Here is a 23,254-nt window from a genome sequence, read left to right on the forward strand (position 1 = left end):
ACACCAGGGCCCCACTAAAGCAAACCCCACTCCATGGGGTCAGTCCCTGCACAACAGCTCATCCACTGTAGTCATGGCCATTCCTCACAGCCAGTCAGCCTCAGGGTAGGTCCCTCCCACTGACCAGCCGACAGCAGCCAAGACTCAACTACAACAGGAGGGCTCACACAACCACCACGACGGACACCCCTGGAGCACCCAGCACAGGTGACCAGGGAGACTGCACCACAGAGCCCCACAGGACACCTACTATGTTAAGTCCACTCTGCCAAGACCAGGAGATGTAGCAGATCCACCTAATACAGAGACACAAGCACAGGGAGTCAGTCAACATGAGGAGACTAAGAAACATGACCCAAAGAAAGAACAGAATAAAACTGCAGAAGAACTGAACAAAATGGAGACAAGCAACCTACCAGATACGGAGTTCAAGCGCCGATTATGAGACGCTCAGTGAACTTAGGGGAAGCAGAGATGAACTCACTGAGAACTTTAACAAAGAGATAGGAAACAAAAAATGGACATAGAAAACATTAAAAAGAATCTGTCAGAAAGGAAGGATAACTGAAATGAAGAATACATTATAGGGAATGCATTAGAGACAAATTAGCTTACTGATGGGAGGGGAAAACACATACACAAAGTAAATTAACTGACGCAGAGGGTCAAATCAGTGATTTGGGAGACAAGGGAGTAGAAAACACCCAATCAGAACAGCAAAAAGAAAAATGAATTTAAGAAAAAATGAGGATAGTTAAGGAATCTCTGGGAACTTATCAAATGTAACAACATTCACATAATAGGGGCACCAGAAAAAGAGAGAGCAAAGGATTGAAAACCTGGACACAAATCCAGGAAGCAGAGAGTTACAAACAAGATAAACCCAAAAAGGCCCACACCAAGACACATCATAATTAAAATGTCAAAGGTTAAAAACAAAGACAGAATCATAAAAGCAGCAAGAAAAAAGCAGTTAGTTACCTACAAGGGACCTCCCATAGGACTGTCAGCTGATTTCCCAACAAAAACTTTGCAGGCCAGAAGGGACTGGCACAAACATTCAAAGTGATGAAAAGCAGGGACCTACAACCAAGATCACTTACCCAGCAAGGCTATCGTCTAAAATTTAAGGAAAAAATAAAGGGCTTTGCAGGCAAGAAAAAGCTACACGAGTCCATCACCACCAAACCAATATTACAAATAATGTCAAAGGAACTTCTTTAAGAAAGAAAAAATAAAAAGATCAAAAGCATGAATAATAAAATGACAATAACTACATACCTATCAATATTACGTTAGGTGTAAACAGACTAAATGTTCTAATCTCAAGACACAGGGTGGCTGAATGGATAAAAATACATGACGCACACACATGCTGCCTCCAAGAGACCCACCTCAGCCTGGGAGACACACACAGCCTGAAAGTAAAGGGATGCAAAGATACTTTTCACACAAATGGAAACAAAAAGCCTGGGTAGCAAGACTTACATAAGATAAAACAGACTTTAAAACAAAGGCTATAACAAACAACAAAAAAGAACATTTCATAATCATCAAGGGATCAATCCAACAAAAGGATATAGCCCTTGTAAACATTTACACACCCACCAGAGAAGCACCTGCATATATATGGTAACACATCAACTACAAAGACCGTACACCATGATCAAGTGGGATTTATTCCTAGGATGAAAGGTTGGTTCAATATTCACAAATCAATTAACATGATATACCACATAAATAAAGTAAAGGATTAAAACCATATGATCATATCAATACAGGCTGGAAAAGCATTTGACAAAATCCAGCACCCATTTATGATAAAAACACACAGCAAAGTGGGAACAGGGGGAGCATTCTTCAACATAATAACAGCCACATATGACAAAACCACAGCCAACATCATACTCAACAGGGAAAAACTAAAAGCATTCTCCTTTAGATCATGAACAAGAAAAGAATGCCCATTATCACTTTAATTCAACATACTATTGGAAGTTCTAGTCACAATAACCATGAAAGGAAAAGAAATAAAGGCATCCAAGAAAAAAGAAATGGAAAGGAAGAAGTGTCATTATTAGCAGATGACAAACTATACAGAGAACCCTGAAGGTCCACCAAAAAAACCCCCCAAAAACTACTAGAACTGACACATGAATTCAGTAAAGTAACAGGATACAAAATTAAGACCCAGAAATCTGGCACATTTTTACATATGATGACAAACTACCAGAAAAAAATAAGAAACAATCCCATTTAAAATTGAATCAAAAAATAAATAAAATACCTAGGAGTAAATTTAACTAGGGATGTAAAAGACCTGTACATGAAAAACTATAAGACACCGAAGAAACTAAAGATACAAATAAATGGAAAAATATACTGTGCTCATAGAGAAAAAGAGGTAACGTTGTTAAAATGTCCATGCTACCCAAAGCAATCTACAGATTTGATAAAATCCCTATCTAAATTCCAATTGCATTTCCCACAGAAACAGAAAAAACAATCCTAAAATTTGTATGAAAACACAAAAATACCCTACATAGCCAAAGCATTCTTGAAAAAGAACAACAAAGATAGAGGCATCATGCGTCCTGACTTCGAACTATATTACAGAGCTATAGTAATCAAAGTAGTATGGTATTAGCATAAAACATACACATGGATCAATGAAACAGAACAGAGTGCCCAGAAATAAACCCGCACATACATGGCCAATTACTATACAGCAAAAGTGCCAAGAATATACAATGGGGAAAGGACATTCTCTCCAATAAATCGTGTTGAAAACACTGGACCACTATCTTATACCATACACTAATATCAATTCAAAATCAATTAAGAACTGGATGTAAGACCTGAAAACATCTAATTCCTATAAGAAAACATAGGCTATATGCTCCTTGACACCGATCCTGGTGATAATATTTTTTGGAACTGACACCAAAAGCAAAGGCAATGAAAGCAAAACAAACAAGTGGAACTACATTAAACCAAAAAGCTTCTGCATATTTATAGATCCAAAATATATAAATAACCCATACAACTCAATAGCAAAAACAAAAACAAAAACCCAAAACAAGAAACATAAAACCCAATCTGATTAAAAAATAGGTAGGGGATCTGAACAGACATTTTTCCAAAGGAGACACGCATGTGACTGACAGGTACGTGAAAAGGTGCTGGGTCCCATCAGTGAGATGCACGTTGAAACCACGGTGAGCAATCACTGCACGCCTGCTAGAATGGCCGCCATCACCGAGACGACAGACAAGGGCTGGCGAGGACGTGGAGAAAGGGGACCCTCGCACCCCGCTGGTGGAATGCCAATGGATGCAGCCACTGTGGAAAACAGTGCAGAGGTTCAAAAACAATTTCAAACAGAATTACCATGTGTTCCAGCAATCCCACTCCTGAGTGAGTATTCAAAGAAAACAAAACACTAACTTGAAAAAGTACCTGCTCCCCCATGTTCACTGTAGCAGTATCTGCAACATGGAAACAACCTGAGTGTCCACAGAGAGACAATGGATAAGAAAATGTGAGCTATGGTTATAACATTCAGGAGAAAAGGAAATCTGTCATTGTAACAACTAAAGGAACCTGGAGGGCACTGTGCTAAGTGAAATAGTCAGACAGAAAAAGGCAAATACTGTATGATCAAATTTATATATGGAATCTCAGATGAAAAAACACCCAACCAAACTCATAGATTCCGAGATGCACTGTTGGCTGCCAGAGGCGAGCAGCGGTGAGCGGGCAGAGGGGGAGGGGGTCCCGCAGCGTGGACTTCCAGTGTGAACAGATGCGCGGGGGCGGGGGAGGAGGGCTGTGCTGTGCAGCTTGGCGACCACACTGCCAATACTGTGCTGCTGTGCTGTGTGTGTGAGAGGTGCTGAGAGTAAATCTTAAAAGTTTTCATCACAAGGAAAACATCTGTAAGTACGCATGGTGATGGAAGTTACCTAAACTTATTATGGTGACGATTTAGTAAAACATACATAAATCATTATGTTAATATGTTAATATAAATCACAATCTCAAACAATAAATAAATAAAAGTAGCCTCTTTCAGAAGCAAAAATAAAAAATAACTGTCCACAGGGTGAAAAGGCAACCCACAGAACAGGAAAAAATATTTGCAAATCAGGCATCTGATAAGGGATCAATATCCAGAATACACAGAGAAGTCCAAAACTCAACAAAAAAGCAAACGACCCAATTCAGTAATGGGCAGTGGACTTGAACAGGCATTCCCCTGAAGAAAATGTACACATGGACAATAAGCAAATGAAGATGCTCAACATCACTAATCATTAGGGAAAAGCAAATCAAAACTACAGTGACACCACCTCACCATTAGGATGACTAGCAAACAAACCCACGGAAATAAGTGATGGCAAGGGTATGGAAAAACTGGAGCCCTGCCCATTGCTGGTGGGGCTGTAAAATGGTGCAGCCACTATGGGGAACAGTATGGAGATTCCTCAAGAAGCTAAAAATAGAATTACTCTATGACCCAGCAATTCTACTTCAAAAGAATCGAAAGCAGCATCTAAAAGAAGTACCTGCATGCCGTGTCCATGGCACCATTCTCCACAACAGCTACAACAGGGAAGCAGCTCAGCTGCGCACTGACCAATGAATGGGTCACCAAACTGTGGCTGCTACAGACAGCAGAGTATTACTCAGCCTTTAAAAGGAAAGAAATCCTGCAGTTGCTACAACATGGGTGAACCTTGCAGACATCTGCTAAGTGAACTTTGCCAACCACAAAAAGACAAATGCTGTAGGATTCCACTAATCAGTGACGAAAAATACAACGGTGGCTGGGGGGGGGGGGGGGCGGGGACGATAAAAATATGAGACGTTATTGTTTATTAGGCACAGAGTTTCAGGTTTACAGATGGAAAAGAGTTATGGGGTGAGTGGTGGTGGCAGCTGCACAACAATTTGGATGCATTTATACCACTGAACTTAAAAATGTTTAAGATGGTAAATTTTATGACATGTGCATTTTAACACACATATCAGAAAAGGAAAAGTGGAGGGGTGGTGGGAGAAGGCCTACTCCTGTGGCTAGAACCCTGAGTGATTTTTAAGCCGAAAGTTGGACAGGTAGCAGTTGACGGCAAAAATTTTGTTTGTTTTAGCAAAGGGGGGTGCAGGGAGCATCTAATGCCAGGGTGAGGGGAGCTCCACTCTGGAAGACACAGTCCACCCATGGAGTCTAGGAGAAGAGTCGGTAATGCCCTCCAACCCAGAGCAGACCCCTTCCCACTGGCATCCAGTCCCTGTAGCCCCACCTCCAGCTCCCATCCAGCCCCAACCTACTGCTTGGCAGTGGCCTGGAGACCTCTGGGTCCCTCACCTGTTCTTAACGTACCCACAGTCCTCAGGGAATAATGCCAACAGTGCAAAGCAGGACTCACCCCCTCCAACCCCCATCCTCATCCTCGTCTTCACACATGAGGGAGACCAAAGGAGAGAGGCAGGGACAGAGAGGGGGTTCAAAAGCAGCACCTACTCAGAAGCCATGAACAAGGCCTGAAGGATACTGTTCACGTAGCACGTGTTGCCCAGATTGATTAAACCAATCTTGCCCGTGTCTGACTTGGCCACGAGCCGGGGGAAGAAGCCAGCCAGCTCGCTCTTCTGCGAGGTCCAGGCATCCTGCCCCAGTAGCTGCTTGATGCGGTCCTCATTGGGGACATGAAGGTCCTGAGGAGGGAACAAGTCGGCAGGAGAGTGGGCACCAGGGTCAGCTCATAAAACATCACCTCCTCTGGGGAGCCTTCTTGGACTGCAGCCTACCCCACACCCACCCAAGTACACTCCCCACAAATGTTCTAGACGTGTGTGTGAATAGTCTCCTGCTTTCAAACTTATTCCGGGTTCTTACCTTGACATCAGGGCCTTCTACATGATCTCTCATGTCACAACTGCCTTAAGAAGGTGGTAAAACACCCATTGAATGAATGAAAGAAAACTAAGACTCAGATAAAAAATTTCCCAGGGGCTTACAGGTGATACGTGAAGAATCTGTGCCATCTTAGGAAGAGCCCAGGGTATGACAGACCCTGAGCAATGACAACAGTGGCCCCAGGTCCAGCGTTGTCAAAATCTCGATCCTAGTCCCGACTCTTGTCCTCACTAGCTGTCTGGTCATGGTCAGTGAGCCTCTCTCAGTCAGTTAACTTCCCTGGGCCTCAGTTTCCCCATTTGTCCAGTGAGGACACTCCTTCCTGATGTCAGGGGGGCACTGTAGACTGTCACAGTGCTCACATGCAGTGACGCTCCTGCTTCACCGTCCACTTCTAGGTTTGCTTTGCTGAATTAGTCACCCCCCTGGAACTCGCTCCTACAGTGAGGACGGTGACAGTGTCCCGGGGATCCGAGGTATGGGCCCTGGGTCACGGGCTCGGGGACTAGCAGGCTTTCCCACCCATTATCCTTTTTCACATTAAACAGATGCACCTAAAAGAATATTACCAAGCACTGGCCCTAATAATGACATACTGTAAAGAAAAACACCTACACATAATGTAGAGTTACTGAGTAGATGTAAGTGACACTCATAGTAGTTCCGCGAGCCCTGCTCTTATTTCCAGATCCTGAGCTCAGTCCCTAGATTTGTTCGGGGCTCCAGAGCTTCAGACCAGCTTAGCACCAAAGTGCCCGTCGGCCTGGCGCACACCCTCCGGTGGAAGTCTGGCTCGAGCCATGGTCCAACCCTTCTGCTGTTTGGTCCTTTGTCAGGACCACTTATCAGACAGTTTATCGGGTCCGTTTACCTCTCAGGGATGATAAAAAATGCAGGCACTGCCAGTGGTGAAATACGGAGATATGGGCCCAGTGTGGTCTTGGTCCACTCTTCTTCCTTCCCATTGCTCTGGTCCGTCACCGTTCCACACAATGCAAACAAACAGGGACAAAAGCAGAGAGCCCCATGCACGCACATGCACACAGGAGCAGCAAAAATATCTACACTAAGACAGAAACGTCAAATGCAGCCCTGGTTGGTGTGGCTCAGTGAACAGAGTGCCAGCCTAAGAACCAAATGGTCGTCGGTTCGATTCCCAGTCGGGGCACACCCCTGGGCTGCAGGCCGTCCCCAGTAAGGGGCACATGAGAGGCAACCACACATTGATGTTTCTCTCCCTCTCTTTCTCCCTGCCTTCTCCTCTCTGAAATAAATTAAATCTTAAAAAAAAAAGAAAAAAAGAAACATCAAATGCCAAGTCCCCAAGGAAGGTAACTTTGTCCTCTTGGGAAAATAAGAACTTCCAAATAACTCTAAGCTCCTAATGTGTAGCTGCAGTGTTTCCCTTCGCAAGGACCACTGCCCCCAGAGAAGGTGCCATAACCTGATACAACTGTCTACGTGAGAGAACCTCCCAGAAAGTATTCATAAAGGAGCCGAGGCACAAAGAAGGATGCACTACAGGATACGCGTGAGGGACCCTTATCGCAGTGATGTCCTGGGGTTACTGGCACACACCGGCCCGTGCCACGGGGCACTCACAGCCGCAGGGCCAAAGCAGTGCATCCTCCTGGAGCTATAGCCTCTGACATTCAAGGAAGAAACGGGTTTATATTCAAACAAACGTAATTATGAAATACATACCAGAATCTTTGAAATAAAATGAGATTTTAAAGAAACTCCAAGCTTGTGTCAGGCGGCTTGGGGTGGGTTCCCCCCTCTGATGTCAAGTACTTCAATGCAAACATTTGAAAAGCCCTGATCTGCTGGATGAAGCTGAGTCCCTCAGCCTAGTTTTCCAGGTCCTCTGCTCTGCGGATCTTACTTGTCCCCCTGCCCGCCCCTCCACGGACACACTCCCACCCCCATACCTTTCCCTCTGCCAGTCCCTATCCTCCTTCTGCAAGGGTTTCCAGGGTCTTCTCAAACGGAGCCCTCACACTGTCTACAGCTGTCTTAGAAAGCACGCCTCCTTGCACCTGATGGCACAGGCATCAGCAGCCTCACCTGGACCCACGGACTCGACTGGAGCCCCTAGTGCACACAGCCTGGGTTTCCTCGGGGCCCAGGGCAGGGCCGTGCCCCCTCCTCTTGGCTCACACCTCCATGATAGCATCCTACGGTCACCCCACGGCCATGTCCGCTCACTCACAGGCACTTCCTGGGCACAGAGCTCAGTGTGGCATGCATCCCTGCCCACCAGAAGCTCATGCTCTGACAGGAAACGGCAACAGTCCCTTCTGACAAGTGGAAGTCCTGTCTCCTCTGCTCACCCACCTCCAGTGATGGGCAGCTCACAGCCTAGCAAAGCAGCCGTTTCTTTTGTGCCTAAGCTCTATTAAACTCTCTCTCCTATTAAGTTTTAAAAAACCTAGAAGAACCAAGAAAACGCCAGAGGTTTTGTTCATTCTACCTACCAGCTCTCACTCACGGTGGATTGTTTCCTTGAGTGTTTTGTAATTTTTGGATTATAAACTCCTCTTCAGAAGAATCTTATCTTTGTGGCTTGAAAGCAGTTTCCTTTGTTGCAACCAGGCGACCCTCGGCATTACAAGCTCGAGGCTGCTGTTCATATCAGTGTCCGAGCTCAGGGGTCCCACAGCCCTAAGATGGTATGATTTTGAACCCTTAAGCTGAGATGAGGGCAGGCTGCTAATTGCAAATTTCTTTTTTTTCCAGTGCGGAGTCCAGCCCAAGCCAGAAAAGATACCTTAACATCTGTTTGGGACCAAATGTGTATATTTTTTTAGATCAACTCTTGTTAAAAGCAAAGCCTTCCCTGGGTCCTGGCATATGTGGGCCTCTTAGTGCTAACTCCTTACTAGGGCCAGGCCCTGAGCCTCACTCACCTCCTGTCCCCATTGGCTCAAGTCCCTTGGTGACTGACCATTAGCCACCTCACCTTCCCTCCCTCCCCACCCCAGGGCAAAAAGAACACCACCGCTCACCATTCTGGAACTGTTTTTTTTTCTCTTTCTCTTTGGCCCCTGGAGATTCCCCCTTACTTTCTTGCAAGTTCAACTTTGTACTTAAAAAAAGACATTTGTTACATATTAACAAGCATTTCTAGGTACTGTGTGGGCACTTTTCAGGTTATCTATCTCCCCTGCTGTTTCTGTCCTAGTGTGGAAATGGAAGTCAGACCAGAGGCTTTGAAAGGGCCGCCACCCGCCACTGTCCACCCACGCGTGGACCTGCCCTCTGTATGAAGCAGCCCAGTCCCGGCTGTGTCTCTCACTATCTCTGCGACTTTGCACACGTCACCAGACCTCTCCAAATCACATTTTCCTCATCGATGAAGCAAATAACAATAGTATGTGCTTGACAGACTTCTCACTCGAGTTAGAAGAGAAAATATATGGGGAAACACCGTCACATGTGGCCCTATCTACAGATATTAGCTACCGTCCTAGCAGCCCGGCCAGCCCAGTTCAGAAGCCCCTCCTTCCTCTAACTGGAGGTCTCTCCCTCCTCTGGTTTCTCACTGTTCCTGGCCGGCCCCATAGGTGTTTCATAAGCTGCTGAGGTCGGAGCTACTTTATAGAAGTTTGTCACCTGCCCCAAGGCTGAAGGCTCCACAACGGAGGTGACTCATGGTTGTGTCCCCAGTGCCGGGTCGGCGCCCGGCACAGAGCAGGGTGTCAGTCAAGTCACATGAACAACTATAACCACTACCCGCTGTGGAGTGCTCACAGTCTGGGTGGGAGACAGTCACAGGCAGACGGTGACCGTGTGTGATGGAGGGGTGCCCTGGGGCTGTGGGAGCCCAGGGAGACCCTGATTTGGTCAGGTGGGGGCCAACCTCAGGGAGGTGTTGGGAGTTATCAGGGAAGGCTTCCTGAGGGAGGTGAACACTTAAGCAGAGCCTTAAAGGATATACATGAGCTGTCCAGGCAGAGCCAGAAAGTGTTTATAGCCACAGAGAATGGCATGTGAAAGGGCTCAAAGTGATCATGAGACAGGCTGATCCATCTGGGGACTGGCAGGTGGCTCAGTGTGCCTGAGGCACAGGATGGGCCAGGGAGGTGATGGGAGACAGCCAGGGACAAACAATGGGGGCTGCCACCGACCTGTAGTATGGCCCTGAGCAAGGCTCAAATTGACACTCTTGTCAGAGTGGAGCGAGGGCACAGTGGGGCACTGTCACTCACCTTGACGGCCTCCATGACGGGCTCATACAGGTCCGGGAAGCCCGGGAACCGGAACACCATGCAGTGGACCAGCTCTGCCAGCTGCTCCAGGCAGCTGGTCCCCGAGTTGGAGTCCTCCTTGAGCAGAGAGGCCACCATGGGGGGGATGTGAGGGAGGAGCTGTGGGAGCAGAGTGGGGTTAGGCTCCGCACCTATTTCCCGCCTGAAACATGGGATGCTGGCCGCTGCCGAGCACACCCAGAGTCCCTGAGGCGGGAGGTTTGCCCGCCTGACCATGACCCCCCTTCCCCCACATGGGGCTCTGAGCTCCAAAGGCAGCAGACTCTCCTTACAAGATCTGTGGCCTCCGACACCCTGCCTCAGTCTCTTCCCCCATAAAACGGGATCAGTAACTTCCTCCTCACAGTTGAGGGGAAGCCTGAGCCCAAGCTCTTGCTGTTAAGCCTCAGCCAACTGACCTGCCCAGAGGCCCGAGTGACTGGGGCTTCTCTGCCCGCCCAGGAGTGACGCCAGCTGGTGGGCAGCTGGTGGACAGGGCCTGAGCGACTGACCACCTCCACAGACAAACGCCATCGTCTTTCACCAAACAGACACGCCAAGCACCTCATCCTCACAACAGTTTTATGTGGCAGTGGTTATTGTCCCTATCTTCCAAATGAAGAAGTCAAGGTTAGAGCGGTGACAGGATGTCACCTGAGGATGTCGCCATGTGTCTGATTCAGACCAGATACAGAGCCCGAACCAGGTCTGTCTGAAGCCAAAGTCCACGTCTTTCCTCTGTGCTGCAGAGCGTTCACTGCCAAACCCATGGAGGGGCTACACCAGAATGCCCTAGGGGTGGACAGAGTCGGGCCACAGGAACTGGGCGCAGGGGAGCCCAGGAAAGGGATGGAAGGAAACCAGCATCTGCCAAGTCCATAGTATTCGGCAGGCTCAGCAAATGTCACAACTAACTCTCTCCCACCAGCCTAGGGGTGCACCTCTGCTCAGGCTGTGAGAGGTATGGGCCTGGCCCAAGGTTACCACACCTGGCAAAGAACCGAGGTGGGACTCAATCCCCAAAACCCCAATCCCTGGTTCTCTGCTTCTCCCACTGCAGCAAACAGGGAAGCAGGAAGCTTCTGCCCTCACCAGGGGCCCTCAGAATCTGCGGCCCGGTCTGCAGGTCTGCAGGAGGCAGGCAGCGGGGAGGCAGGCCACCCCCGGGGCCACAGGCTGTGCTTCCCAAAGGCAGGCCCAGAAGCGAGCAGAAGGGCCCTGGGAGGGAGGCCAGGTCCCCTGGGTGCCGGCAGGCAGCAGGGTACAGGAAGGGCACTGGGTCAGGAGCAGACCAACCTGGCCAGACTCTGCCCCATGCTGCTCACTAGCCGTAGTCTGGGAACGGACTCAGCCTCTCTAAACTTCAGTTTCCTCAGCTGACAAGTGGAGAAAATGACAGAACCGCCTTCTTGAGGCTGTTCTGGGAGTTAAGCGAGAGCACAGATGGGCTGCCTTCAGCACACCCAGCTGTCACCCAGGGAACATCAGCTGTCACCATTCCAGGCTTGTCACCGTACTATAGGCCCATGGGGAGGCCATACAAACTCTCTGGCCTCGCTTTCCTTTCTGTAATTTGGGGTCTCAAGTACTCCTCCCGTCCTAACATCCGGGCTTCAAAGGCTTGGGCTTTAAGCGCTGGCCCCTTAACTCTGAGCAGAGACAGCCTGTCTGGCCTCCAGCCCGGCCAGTGGGGGCCACGGCAGGGGTGGGCCCTTACCAGGTGGAAGGCCTCATGGGAGTGCTGGAAGGTCAGCAGCATGTACTTGAGGACAGACAAGGCGGCTCCCCGGACGATGGGGTACAGAAGCTTGGAGAAAACCTGGAAGAGAGTCCCTTGTCAGCAGGTCCCCAGGCCTGGGCCACGCAAGACTGAGGGGGGTCAGAGACACTGGAGCTGAAGCAGCAGACCCATTCCAGAGTGAGAACGCAGAGGTGCTCGCTGGCCTGGGCAGATGAACAGACGATGACATGGACAGCTAGATATCGGATGGATGGATGGATGGATGGATGGACGGACACACCCAAAGTAACATATATATGTATCTGAATGAGCAGAGGAAAGAATGGGGGAACCTGAGGCTCAGAGAGGGGCAGTGAATTGTCCCAGGTCACAGGGTTTGGGTGAGAGCCCCGGTGCTCCGCCTCTCGACCCGCACCGCCCCTGGCCGGAGCCCAGCAGCCAAGGACATGAGCAGGGGCCAGGGCTGGGTGGGGCCCACCAACCTTCTCAATTTTGGCGAGTGAAACTTCAATCAAGATGCTGAACTTCTTAACAGCAGCCAGGCCCTTCAGCAGTGCAATGATCCACTTGTCAATGTTCTTCCCCAGGGGCCAGGATACCCAGTCGATCATCCTGGGGAGGACAATGACAGTGACACAGGGGCCAGGGAGGCCCAAATGCCTGGGTGGTGGCAGCCCAGGGACTAACCATAATGTCCTGAGGCTGCACAATGACGCACCCTGCACAGGGCAGTCCTGGGGTGCGTGGGATGAATAAGCAAATGAGCCTCACACGGGCAACTGGTGGAAATTGGGGCTCCCAGCCTAGTAGGAGGGCGGCCTGGCCCTCGCAGCACCCCAAACCTCACCCCCACACATGCCGGGCTGTAGTGGAAAAACAGGGTTTTCAGCTGCCTCGGCCTGGACCCTGGGGCCCAGGGGCAGGAACAGCACCAGCCCTGGGGCCAGGAGCTCCGGCTCCAGCAAATCATGGCTTGTGAACTGGAGCAAGTCATTTACTCTCTCAGCCTCAGTTTCTTCCTCTGTAAAATGGGGACAATGCCTACTAACAACAGGGTTGCTGTACGGATTAAAAAAGCTGACTGCGAACACTGACATAGTACTCACTCTGCACTAGGCACGCCTATCAGCCCAACTGACACCCACAGCGTACTAACACCTGTGCACACTGAGCACAGAGCTGCCACCTAGTAGGTGCCCAGGAAAATGTCACTATTGTTATTTTTATACTCAAGCAGACTGTACTCTTGGGTTGGCCAAAAAGTTCATTTGGTTTTTTCCCTAAGGTAGCTCTAGTAGCACTTAGTTGTCTTTAACTTCATTCAAAACAATTTTGTTGGATTGTATCGTGACAGCTGTCATATCAGTGTGCATTTAAATAAAATTCATCAAACTAGGTAAATTTTTGCATAGCCATTTTAATATTGAAGATGGAAGAAAATATGCAACATTTTCAGCATTTTATTATTTCATGAAAGGAAAAATGCAACTGAAATGCAAAAAAAAAAAAAAAAAAAAAAGATCCATGCAGCATGTGGAGAAGTTACTTCAACTGATTGAATGTGTCAAAAGTGGTTTGTGAAGTTTCATGCTGGAGATTTCTTGCCGGCCAAGCTCCACAGCTGGATAGACCAGCTGAAGTCAATAGCGATCAAATAGAGACATTAACTGAGAAGAATAAATGTTCTACCACACAGGAGATAGCCAACATATTCAAAACATCCAAACCAATGAAGTTATTGGTGAAAATGAAAAATGTATCTTTCATTTTACAGAAAAAACTAAACAGACTTTTTGGCCAACTCATTATAAAGAGGTAGAACACTGTGAAAACAAAGCAACGGTAACTACAATAATAACAGCTGTTAGGCGCTTTACATGTATTGTCTGATTATTTTCTAATTTAATCCTCAAAATGACCCTAGAAGAGGGGTTCAGTTACAGTGCAATTTATAGATGAGAAAGCTGCAGCATAGAGAAGTTGAGTAACTTGCCCAAAGTCACACAGGCAAAAGGTGGTAGAGGCAGGATTTGAACTCGGACCCCTCACCTCTAGCACTCACAGTCTTGCCCACTAAAGACAAGGAGTCCAGGAAGGCCCAATGGAGACAGTGGATCTGTACACAAGTATGGAAAGGATGGCAAGATGAGACATGCCAGGTGAATGGGGTCTGCAGAGCCTAACATCTGCAGGCAGCAGGTTAGGTGGCATTTTCTGGGATCACTAGATGAGCAGGTGTGGCTACATCACAGGTGTGATGATGTTCAAATGAGATGAGGGATGTGCAAGAACTCTGTGAGCTGAAAAGCACCCAAACTCCATTTATCACACTTGCCAAACTCAGAAAACATTCAGTAAAAGTACTTTCTCCTAATATGCCCCCATGGAAGCCTGACAATGTCTTATACCACCACCCACATCTGCTAGTAAAGAAGGGGAAACCGAGTCTCAGATCACTGAGCTGTCCAGGGCCCCAGAGCTAGTACCCAGCCTGGGAGCACCACTAGGGCAGGGCCCTATGTGTCTCCCACATCCAGCCCCAGGCCAGGCACGAAGCAGGGCTCAAGGAAATATGGACGAGTGGGCAAGCACAAGGGCCTGGGCCCTCAGACATTAAATCTAGCCCAGCAACCCCACCCAGGGGAAGGGGCTTCTGGGAAGGAGAGAGACCTGACCAACACCGGGCCCTCAGCCCACCTGCTGATGGCAGTCAGCATCTGAGAGTCCGTCACACTGTCATCGTTGCTGAGGTTCCGGACAACACCATCCATGAGCTCCAGTGGGAGGTGCTGGACCACGCTGGCCAGAGCACTAGATGGTGGTTCCTCATCTGGAACAGGGGGCTGGGCTAAGCCTAGAAGGCAGGCATGCCCCTCCCCTCCCCCCTCTCCCCAGGCTCTCATGCTGCCAGGACCTGGGCTGCGCCTCTTCAGAGGGCACATCCAGGCCACCTCCTCAGCACCACAGCCTCTGCTTCCATCTCAACTCACTCAGACCTTCACCGGCACAGCTTTGGGCCCAGCCCTGTGCTCGGCGTGCACACACACACACACAGCAACGACCCCCATCTGGTGAGCAGGCAAGGCCCATGACAAAGGGTAAGACTGGAGATGGCAAGAGCAGGAAAGAGGTCTCAACAGGTTTGGGGAGAGGGAGTACATTCCAGGTGGACCCACCAGACAAAGGTGTAGAGGTGAGAAAGAGTGTTCAGTTATCAATATTTGCTGTCCAGTTGTAAAGGACCCAGGTCCTTACACAGCCAGCCTTGGTTCTTCCTGCCGCCAGGCCCATTCCCTTCCTTCCCCCTAACAGCCCTATAATCAAGGAAGGCACAGCTCTTATTTCAGTCATTTCTACTCTAATCCAAGTTCCAGTTCTCATGGAGGACCAAGATTTTACATTTCAGAGTTGACACCCAGAGGCTACATTGTGTTTCCAGGCCTTCTCTCCACCTGCCCAGGGCACCTCGTCCCTGCTGCCTGGTGCTGCCCCTCTGCCCACGCTCTGGCTCAAAGTCACCAATTCAGGAAACCCACCTGACCGGAAGGTGGAAGCGGGGCATGATGTCCTCCTTCCTGTTGACTCGCTCAGACCCAAGGTCCTCCTCTGGCCAGATCAATCTGGGTCCATCCTTTTCCCACACCAGGCCGTCTGTTCCTCCCTGTGCGCCAGCACCCACCACAGGACAGGCCTCACAGCAGGTGCTCCACAAAGGCTTGCTAACTAAATATTGGAACATCGCCTGTTCCGCCCGTGCATTCGCCCGAGGCACACACATACCAGACTGCTTGGGCACGCCAAGCAGAACGCACACGGACAGCCACCTGCCCTGGCGCACACCCAGAACCTTGATACGCAGGAGCTCCCGCCCCGACCCCAGCTTACGCGCACACGCACCTGTGCAGGAGATGACGGCAAACAACTCCTTGAGGCAGGGCAGGATGGCTGCCGGCTGCGCGCGCCACAGCTGTGCCAGGAGCCCGCTCACCTGCTGAGCCTGTTCCAGGAACTCCACGGCGCCCTCCTCACCTTCAGCCGGGCAGCGGAAGCGACCGAGGCAGCGCACCAGCTGCTGGCAGAAGAGCAGGCGGTGCGGGCCGTCGGGCACACAGCGCGGGTGCCGCACCAGCAGCCGGGCCACCTGCGCGCAGGCCGCGGGCCCTGGGCGCTCGCACACGGTGCGCAGCACTTCGCGACGCAGCAGCGCGAACACCTCTTCAGCCTCAGGCCCGTCGGGCAACAGCTGCAGGCCCAGCTGCACGCAGGCGAGGGCGCGGGGGCCGGGGGGGCCGGCACCGCCCTGCAGCAGGCGCAGCACGCGGCGAGCGCTGAAGAACTCGGCGAAGACGTCCGGGTGGTGCCGGCCGGCTACGTGCAGCAGCTGGCAGCCCACGCGGCGCGGCAGCTCCTCCGCGCCACCCACGTAGAGGCGAGCGCCCAGCGCCAGCAGGGCCAGGCACTGCTCTCGCTCCAGGGGCTGCCTCGCGGCTTCCAGCACGCGCCGCACCAGCCCTTGTTTCACGCTCGCCGGGTACGACGATGTCACCACTGCCTCAAGGATCTTGTCCATGGCGGCAGCGCTGCGGGGAACAGGGAGCAAGCAGGTCACACTCAGCCCGACAGGACTAATTCCCTTGTGGTTCCCTGCGCACTGAGAGGTGGGGCAAGCATCTCGACCTCTCTGGAGCACAGTTTCCTCACCTGTGAGGTGGAGCAAGGACACCAACCTCACTGGACCGTGTTTTGATGAAATAAAGCACGCCTGGCATAGAAGAAGCCCCAGTGAGCTGTAGTTACTGCTTGGTGGGCGTCTCTAATCTCACGAAGGTAACACTGGAGCCCTCCCCTCCTTTTTTCTGTCCCCAGTCAACTTCTTGCACTTTCTCAAAGGATCTATACCTTTGAAAGATTCCACTTCGGAGTGCCTGCTTTTCATCTGTAACATCCTATCTCCCAAGGTCTGCACCGCCCCCACACACACAACCAGCCGAACTCCTGCCTTCCCTCAAAGCCCACCTCACACACCCTGTCCTCCAGGAGAACCGCCCTCACCCTCTGTTGCGCCTGTGGCCCCTTCCTCCACTCTAGCTGGGATCACGTGGTGCTGGGGTTGTTCGGGTCCACATCCCCTCGGCTGAAGCAGCCTCTGCTCTGGCTGCTCCAGGACTGCACACGCAGGCCCCCGCCGGCCTCCCCAGCCTCAGCCCGCACTAGCCCGCTGGGGTCACTGCCCCTTCCTCCTCTCCTTGCTTGGCTCGCCCTGCAGACCTCAGCTCAAACTCACTTCCTTGAGGAAGCCTTGCCTGACCTTCCTGTCCGGGTCAAACACCACGGTTCATTTCAGAGCCCTCTGTTCTCCTTTATAAAACTTGTCATAATTAATCACTTGCCTGAAGTCATCCTCCTCCACTATATTATGTGTGGGCATGCCTCGTTTTATTGTGCCTCATTTTATTGCGCTTCACGGATGTTTTTCACACACTGAAGGCAAGACGCTTGGCCAGCAAAAAGATTATGACTCGCTGGATTGCGGTGGTCTGGAACCAAACCCAGAACACCTCCAAGACCTGCCTGTGGAATGCTGAGGGCAGGAGCCGTGTCAGGTTTTGTTCACCTCGGTGTCCCCAGCACCTAGCCCAGTGCCTGGCACACAGTAGGCATTTGTTGCGTGAGCAAATGCAGAATACAGCAAGAGTTACTGCTACCTCCTCCCTGAGCCGCAACAGCCTTCCCTCTGCCACTCCCTGCCATGTGGGCTGTGACTGGGAAGACTTCATCCCACTGACATACTTTGACTCCTGGTTCTCATGCTGGTCACACAGGTAACACTTTACTCTCATAATATCCAAATTTCAGCTGAAGAAAGCAGAGCCATTTCTTTTCTTCTTTGTATCCTACTTTAGGCAGGACCTGATATAAGGCTCAGCACACAGTAGGTGTTTTACTAACCTTATGGGCTCAGTAAAAAACTACTCTATTCTTAAGACCTGGAATTGGTGTGAAGACAAAGCAGAAATACCCTAAAGGAGAGGCCAGAAACTTTTATTCAGAGCCACAGATACTGTGGGACCCTGATTATGTGCCAGGCCCCGTGGAGACATTCTCTTCCAGATCCTAGCTCTTAGCCAAGACCAAACCTCCATTACTGCATGTATTACGATGCAATGGGCCCATTTATTTAGATCTCTGTCTCTCTCAGCAGGCTGTGAGCTCCACAGGGAAGCAACTGGGGCTTCTCAGTGGCCGGCACCGCCCATGCCAGTCACTGCAGTCCAAGTGCCCCTGAAGGGAGTACTGTGGGTGCAGGTAGGGTACAGACCAGTGGCTCCCCAACACTGGCCCGGCTGCCTCAGATGCACCTGGGATGCACTCTCTCACCGCCCAGGTTACTTATGCTCTCTGAGTCTGTTTCCACCCTGCAGGGTTGTTGTGAAGACAAATGTGAAGTCCTTACCAGGCTGCTGGGCACAAGGAAGTGCTCAAAACAGTCAGTCCCCTTCACTTCAGAAACAAAGCCCCTCCACTGGGACTTCTTTTTTTAAAGATGTTTTATTTTAGAGAGAGGGGAAGGGAAGGATAGAGGGAGAGAAACATCAGTGTGTAGTTGCCTCTTGCTCACCCCCTACTGGGGACTGCTGGGGTCCACTGGGGACCTGCAACCCAGGCATGTGCCCTGACTGGGAATTGAACTGGTGACTCTTTCATTTGAAAGCTGGTGCTCAATCCACTGAGCCACACCAGCCAGGGCCCCCTGGGACTTTTGATGGTAGAGGCAGAGGTGTTACAAAGAATGCAAAGGCAAGGCATAATCTCAAAAGGCCTTTGAAAGTATCTTTAAAAACTGGCCTCCCTTCAGCCCCGATCCTTTCTTTCCTAGGCAGTAGCTGTGACCAACCTCAGTTGAAGACCAGCTGCGCAAACCCCCTACCCCCGCCCTCCAGGCTAGTGGATTTAGTGTGTAATAGGCTTTCAACCCAGCACGCCTAGTAATCCAGGCACAGGCATACCCATTTTATCGCATCTTGCTTTGTTGCACTTCACAGATGATGCATATTTTACAAACTGAAGGCAAGACCCTCCACCAGCAAAAATATGACAACTTGCTTTACTGTGAAACTGGCTTTTTCGCAGTTGTCTCGAACAGAAACCATAATAACCCCAAGGTCCATGTGTATTCAAGCAGCCAAGAAGAAACACTAATCGATGATTGCAGGGGGAGGAAGATGACATGGGGCAGACAGAAATGGGTGCTGGGGCTAGAGAAGGCTCTGGAAGTGGAAAGTCAGATTAGGAAAGACAAATTCTGCATTTCAGTGTGACCTGAAGCAAATTTTATTCTAGTCCTGCAACTCATTGTGTGACACTGAGCAAGTGCTATCATGACCCTCTTTTCTCTTCTCTAAAATGAGTATAAATGACATCAGGTTGAACCACACGAAAGTAAAGGCTCAGCTATTGGCAATTTCATATTGTTCTACCTGATACCTACCACATAAGGTGGTTTGTGCCTGACAGCAGGGAGTTCAGCCCCTGGAGTCACTCTCTGAGGGCTCTGATCTCCGAGGCCAGCCCTGCAGCCCCTTTGTGGTCCACGGCCTGGCCACTCCAGGCAAGCCCCACCTACCTGCCCCCACTCTCACGGAAGGCAGTCTGAGGTCTGCTGTCACCATGGTCACCAACACACCCAATTGCTAATATCCTCAAAGTATTCATGCAAAAGGGTTTTTAGAGGCTCAGACCTCACCTGACCCCATCACAGGCCACAGAAGGGAGGCAGGCCCAGGCCTGCTGTCCCTGTGGAATGAATGGGAAAGCCAAGACTCAAAGAGGGAGAGGGACATGGTCGGGAGGGTGAGAACCTGCAGTCAGCGTCCCTGGAGGAGGAAAGAGCAGGGGACCAGCGTTCCTTGGGGGAGGTTGGATTACCCCTCCAGGTGCTGGACCAGGAGACAGCCTGTGGACGCTGGCTGTGACCCAGGAGACAGCTGCCCCAGGCCAAGTACAGTAGCAAACAGCGGCCGTGACCACCCTCTGAAGAGCCTGCATTAAAAGCATGAGACCCAAGTTCTCTGCTTCAGATGACCTTGGTGAGTCCCTGCCAGGCTCCTAAGCATTCTCACCTGGAAAATGGGGACCACTCCATCTACCACTAATGGGGCTGGGACAAGGTATGAAAAAAATGAAGGCTGGGGCAGTCATGAGTCTACATCGGGGCCATGAAGGTGGCACTGAGGGTGAAATGGACACTGCTGGGGAAGGAGACAAGGAGACACAGTCCTGATCTTGCTGATTCTACAAGGAATTTCACCCATTAGTCCTTCACTGCTAATTTGTGTTTCCAATGACCCCTGAACCACAGGCCCACCCAAGATCAGCTCTTCTCTATTTTTTGCCTGGACTAGTGCAGTATCCTCCCAACCAATCTCCTCGTTCCCTCCCTCAATCCATCCTCCAATAGAAGCATAAGTTCTGCAGGAGAAAAGTCCAGCCTTCACATCTAGTCCAGCCACTCCCCTCCTCGGTGGTCACCATGGTTGGTGCATTTTCACCTGTCCCAGACTCTGAATCCCAAAATGGGAGATGACCACATGTCTGCCCCTTGGCCTTTCCCAGCCAATGCTGCTGCTCCTCCCCAAGCCTTCGGCTTATACCTCTCACTGCTGGCATGGCAGCCTGAGAGTCCCAGCAATACCCAACACATCCCAGGGGACACGGTAAGCACATAGGAAAATCACGGTCCTTCCCCTGAGAGCACCAGATCCCTTTATCCATCCCTCTTGGATGACCCTCTGCATTTCGCTGAGCACTGACTGGTCTCTCTGCCTGCACGGTGGAGCCTGACCCACCTCCATCATCCCCAAAGCACCCTGTGAGTGTTTGTATACAGTGTCCTGCCCTGCCCCCACGCCCTGGGCCCCAACTCAGGCTTCCTCATCGCTCCCTGATCTCTCCAAGACACCCTGCAAATGTCGTCAGATTAATCTCATTAGATGGTAAGCTCCTTCCCACTATGCCCATGCTCAGAACTCTCAAGGCTCCCAGCACCTTCAAGATAAGGTCCAAACTCCTGAGCCTGATGTTCAAGCCCTTTCTGTGATACACAGCTGATGTGGGACAGGGGTGGAGATGAACTTGACAATGGCTGTTTGGCGGTTAATCTACAGGAATTTAGGCAGTGGGCTTTTCCTGCTGGCCACCTTTTGGTGATGCCCACTCTGCTGAAAAAGGGCTTCCCCTGTTCTCCCCTGGCAAATTCCAACTCACCCTTCAATGCCCAGGTCACATGCCCCCTCCTCTGGGAAGCCTTTCCTAGTCCCCCTGCAGTCCAAGACTCTGAGTCCTGGCTTCCCAAGGCCCTCCTCACTTCTCTCATCCCTCAGCAGTGTCACTAGATTCTATGTCTCTCTGTCCCACCAGGTTGGACTCTCCTTTGGTAAAAAGTAGGTCCAGTCCCCACTGCCTGCACCCCATGCCCAGCACAGGATCAGGCGCAGAAGTGAAAGAGTGTCAAATGACCAATGAGAGACGTATGACAGCAAGATGAGATAAAACTAAACATCTGACCACAAGAGCGCCTCCTAGAGACTGGCCCAACCCTTGATCCAGTCACTGCCCCACACCTGTCCAGGTCTGGTCTCAAATATACATTAAGTCTGAAAATCTTAAATACCAGCCAAGGATGCCCTTCCAAAGGCCACTGGACTGCACTGAGTGAGGCTCTAACCAATCTAGAAATGACTTAAATGACCAAAGCTAAAGAAAAAGAAAAAAAGAAATTACTCCTGGTTAACCCTCAGCTCAAAAGCTCACAGAGTCTCATGAGAGAGGGGAGGGGGCTTCACAAAGATCTCACTCTCTCCTTACCCCAGAGCACAGCAGCCCCTCCAAACCGCAGCTCAGCACCTACGGGTTGAACAGCTCATTTCCTCTGTCAACCCTCATGACCAGTTTCCCTCCTTTGAGTCCCTGGGGCCGGTAGGGTCCCTTCCCAAAACTAAAAGTCCCTCCAACCCTGCTCCCCGCCCCCACTCCATCTCTGGGAAGCAGCTTCTCTCTCTGTGTATTTTTTAACAACTTCTACCCAAGGCAGCCCTAGGAAGAAGACCCTCATCTGGGCCACTAAGCTATCTCCTGGGTGAAAAGATGTTTTATTGGTAAAAAAGCAAACGCTCTCTTACTGAAGGGGTGCAAGGGGACAGAAATGAAGAGGGTGGGAGCATATATTCCCTTTTTAGGAACCCACCACACTCACCCACCCCCGCTGGGGGCCACCCTTCACATACCTCTGATGGCCTTGTCCCCACCTCCAGGTTTTCTGGAAGGGTGGGCACCAGGCTGATACATCAGGGTCTCCAGTTCGCTGTGCTCTCACAGGGCAGGTAGCCCAGGCAGGACGCTAAGGATAGCAGAAGCCCATTCAAAGCGGAGGCAGACTATTCGGACCCCCAGTTTGTGCCCTGGCTCGGCCCCACCCCTCCCTCCAATTACACCAGTGCACCTGCTCCCATCCCAGGCTGGGGCTGCGGACGCCACCAAAGACTGGCGAGCTTCGTGGTACTGGGCGCTGGTGCCCTCAGCCCCGGGGGTAGGGGGACAGAGGCGGCATCACTTCCATACCCAATGGATGAAGAAGGAGACTGAGGCCCAGAGAGGGGCAGGTACTCACCCAAGGTCACACAGCGAGGCCCAGGATGCATCCAGACCTCCTGACTCTCGACCTCAGCCCCTTAGAACCCTACGCTCGTGTCCCGGGCTCTCGAACCGCCAGGGTACTGACACTCCCTGCCCTCAACCCACACACACACACCCCAGTGCCCCCCAACCCCCTTACCTCTGGGACCCCAGTGGACCCTGCCTCAGACCCGGCTCCTGGGCGGGGCGCTCACGTGGGGCAGGACTGGCCTGGGCCAGGCTAGGTCTGGGCGGATCCTCTGCTCCCCCCGGAGTGAGGACGCCCTCCACCAGGTCCCAGTTGGCATGGATGCTGCTTCCACTGCAAAGACCAACCTCCCACCCCGATCTGCAACAAGTCTAAATCCAGGGAGCCCGACTCAGAGGCGCAGCCGCGGGGCTGCGGGGCTATGGGGCTGCGGGACGAAGCAGGGGGGAGGGGTGAGATGCGGGTAACAGGGCGGAGCCCGAGCGGGGCCACCCAGCGAACCACTACTCAGGCCGCGTCCCCTTTAAGGCTAGCCGGCCGGGGAGCCGGCAGGGGCGGGGCGGGGAGGGGAGCTGGACCGCTCACCGCAATGCCTCCTGGGAGAGGGAGTTTGCGCCGGGCACACCCGACTACAAAGAGCCCAAAGAGAACTACAAATCCGGGAGCGCAGCGCGCGGTAC

General features: G+C 51.3%; 1 protein-coding gene across 3 annotated transcripts in view; it reads right to left on the reverse strand.

Annotated features, from left to right (window-relative positions):
* Positions 1-23,198, reverse strand: part of USP35 (ubiquitin specific peptidase 35) — a 31,085-nt gene extending 7,887 nt beyond the window's left edge. Inside the window, exons 1-7 of one of the 3 annotated variants that reach the window (XM_036028752.1) lie at positions 22,746-23,198; positions 15,812-16,494; positions 14,612-14,744; positions 12,397-12,526; positions 11,891-11,992; positions 10,135-10,293; positions 5,528-5,721 (exon numbers count right to left, since the gene is read on the reverse strand). In XM_036028752.1, coding sequence (XP_035884645.1) covers positions 5,528-5,721; positions 10,135-10,293; positions 11,891-11,992; positions 12,397-12,526; positions 14,612-14,744; positions 15,812-16,484 — 1,391 coding nt within the window. In that variant the 5' untranslated portion in view covers positions 16,485-16,494; positions 22,746-23,198. The other 2 variants (XM_036028753.1, XM_028517622.2) reach the window with 2 other exon arrangements.
* Positions 23,199-23,254: the final 56 nt, after the last annotated feature.

The sequence above is a fragment of the Phyllostomus discolor genome, chromosome 6 (genome assembly GCF_004126475.2).
Source record: "Phyllostomus discolor isolate MPI-MPIP mPhyDis1 chromosome 6, mPhyDis1.pri.v3, whole genome shotgun sequence".
NCBI lineage: Eukaryota > Metazoa > Chordata > Mammalia > Chiroptera > Phyllostomidae > Phyllostomus > Phyllostomus discolor.